At 54.7% G+C, this 1,999-nt stretch overlaps 1 protein-coding gene across 1 annotated transcript; it reads right to left on the minus strand.

Annotated features, from left to right (window-relative positions):
* Positions 1–247: 247 nt before the first annotated feature.
* TRIREDRAFT_109668 (uncharacterized protein) lies at positions 248–1,173 on the minus strand (the record flags this gene model as incomplete). The annotated part of the gene is made up of 4 exons (XM_006967297.1): positions 248–418; positions 478–603; positions 671–994; positions 1,105–1,173. 4 exons carry the CDS (start codon positions 1,171–1,173, stop codon positions 248–250), a joined length of 690 nt encoding a protein of 229 aa, XP_006967359.1.
* Positions 1,174–1,999: the final 826 nt, after the last annotated feature.

Consider the following 1,999-nt stretch of genomic DNA (forward strand, 5'->3'; position numbering starts at 1 on the left):
CATGGAACAACAGGTCTAAGTGTGTGTGTGAAAGAGAGAGAGAGAGAGAGAGAGATGAGATGAGAAACTGATTCATCGATTACAAGGACCAGGCGACAGGGGGAGCCACTCGGCAGATGCAACCCAGGAGCAGTTCTAAGAGCCAGACTCGTCCTCGTCATAGAGTCGCCAAAACAACAAGCAGCAATAGGAGCCCCAAGAGCGAGACAGCTTGCTTTTTCTAGCTCTTTTGCTCCCTCAACAGCGGTTACGAGACGCCAGAGTCGGTTGCAGCATCATCACCAGCACCCGCAGCAAAAGGGTAATAGCGGAACGAACGCCCAACGCCAAGTGGAAGGGCCTTAACACCGGGCACCCGATGCCAGTAATTGCCAGCGGTGGCATTATTGCATGTCGCATGCTGCGGACTTCGCACATGCTTCGTACATGTATGTGTACAGGTCAGTAGGTCGTCTTCGTTTCTTACCTACTTCGTACCTGTGTGTGGCCATCCAGACAGTGGTTTCCAACAACACCGCGACTCGTCAAGAGATTCGAGACCTTGCCAGCCTGTTGATTCGTCCGATGTGGCCTGATTCTTGCGGTATCCCTTCTCACGGTCTTCTATTCCAGCCAATTAACCCAGATTATCCCGCCGCCACTAGGCTGTGATTCGCCCCCTTGTGCGTACGGCTGAAGTGACGCTTGCCTTAGTCCCGCATCGATAGCCTGCTCCTGGCGTTGCGTTTACATCCAACGTCCATCCATCCATCCATCCATCCATCTCGTTCTCATTAGCCCAGGCCTCTTGAGCAATCCCGAGACCTCCTCTGGCGCCAACGCATGCACTCTGTCGATCTAGGGCGTAGCGCCCATCCGTGTCGCACATCAAAACTGGAGTCGTCTCGAGAACAACACCCCCTCCTCCCTTGCCGCGTGCCTGTTTTTGCTTTTTGCTGTTGTCTCTTTCCTGCGTCTCTAGGTAGTTGGCAGTGCTCGAGCTGGGCGTCGTCCTCTGATAGAGTGCTGAGTAGCCCTGCTAATGTTGCCTGATCCGCGAAATCCGTCAAAGCAGAGGACGCCTCCTTGCATCTCATCGACGGATCTAGAACTTTATGTGCTTACCTGGATACTAGTAGTATACGGAGAACTTGTCCCGCACACGTAGCCCGCCAGGCTATCTGAGCCGGACATGATCCACCGCCGGCGCCTTGTTTTCCTTTTGTCCTATGGCCCTCGATGATCGATCGAGGACTTTGGGTGCCCGCCTGATAATGCACGATGCAGTTCAAAGCCACCGCCAGCAGCAGAGCGGATATATGTCCGCAGAGGTGCATCACACCAACAACCATTCGATGCTACCCATGGTTACAGGTGAACCATCAGCAGCTTTGATGCTACCGACGACTAACAGCAAGTCGGTGATAGCACTCCATTAAGCCCGTCTGAATATACATGGAGCACCACGTCGACTTAGTTCCCTTCTTGAGCAGGCCTAGTCCGTCTGTCAGCTCAGCGCCAGTTCATCTCGACAGCCACCCAAGGTAGCATTGATTCTGTCACTGCCGCTGGCTACTCCGAATCATCAACTTGCACAAGGAGTAAGCTGATAGGCGCTGATACATAGCAACAGAGTTGAGTACCGGTCGACGAAAAGGGACAAGGGCCGTCTTCAACTAGGTGCAATCAGCTCGCATGCTGCCGCCTGTGACGGTTTGCTCAAACGCGGGCATACTGCCTCGATTTGAACACGGCGGCTCCTCTTCCGCGGCTGTCTTATGCGCTCTCTGTCTCATCTCTTCTCTCCCCTTGGAGAGCTCGCTTGGGGTTTATCTTTCAGCCCAGCGCCTCTGCCTGGATCCAAGGCAAGCTCGATGCCGCTAAGCTTGTGCCTCGTACGAGAAGTCCAGCGGTTCCGTGCGAGACGAACGGGGTAATGCTCCGTAGCCCATGGCTAGTCCGCAGCCGCGGGCATGCAGCTTGGAACGCCAGCTGATGGAGGTGGTGGCCAGGTATCCTT

The sequence above is a fragment of the Trichoderma reesei genome (genome assembly GCF_000167675.1).
Source record: "Trichoderma reesei QM6a unplaced genomic scaffold TRIREscaffold_16, whole genome shotgun sequence".
Taxonomy (NCBI): Eukaryota; Fungi; Ascomycota; class Sordariomycetes; order Hypocreales; family Hypocreaceae; genus Trichoderma; species Trichoderma reesei.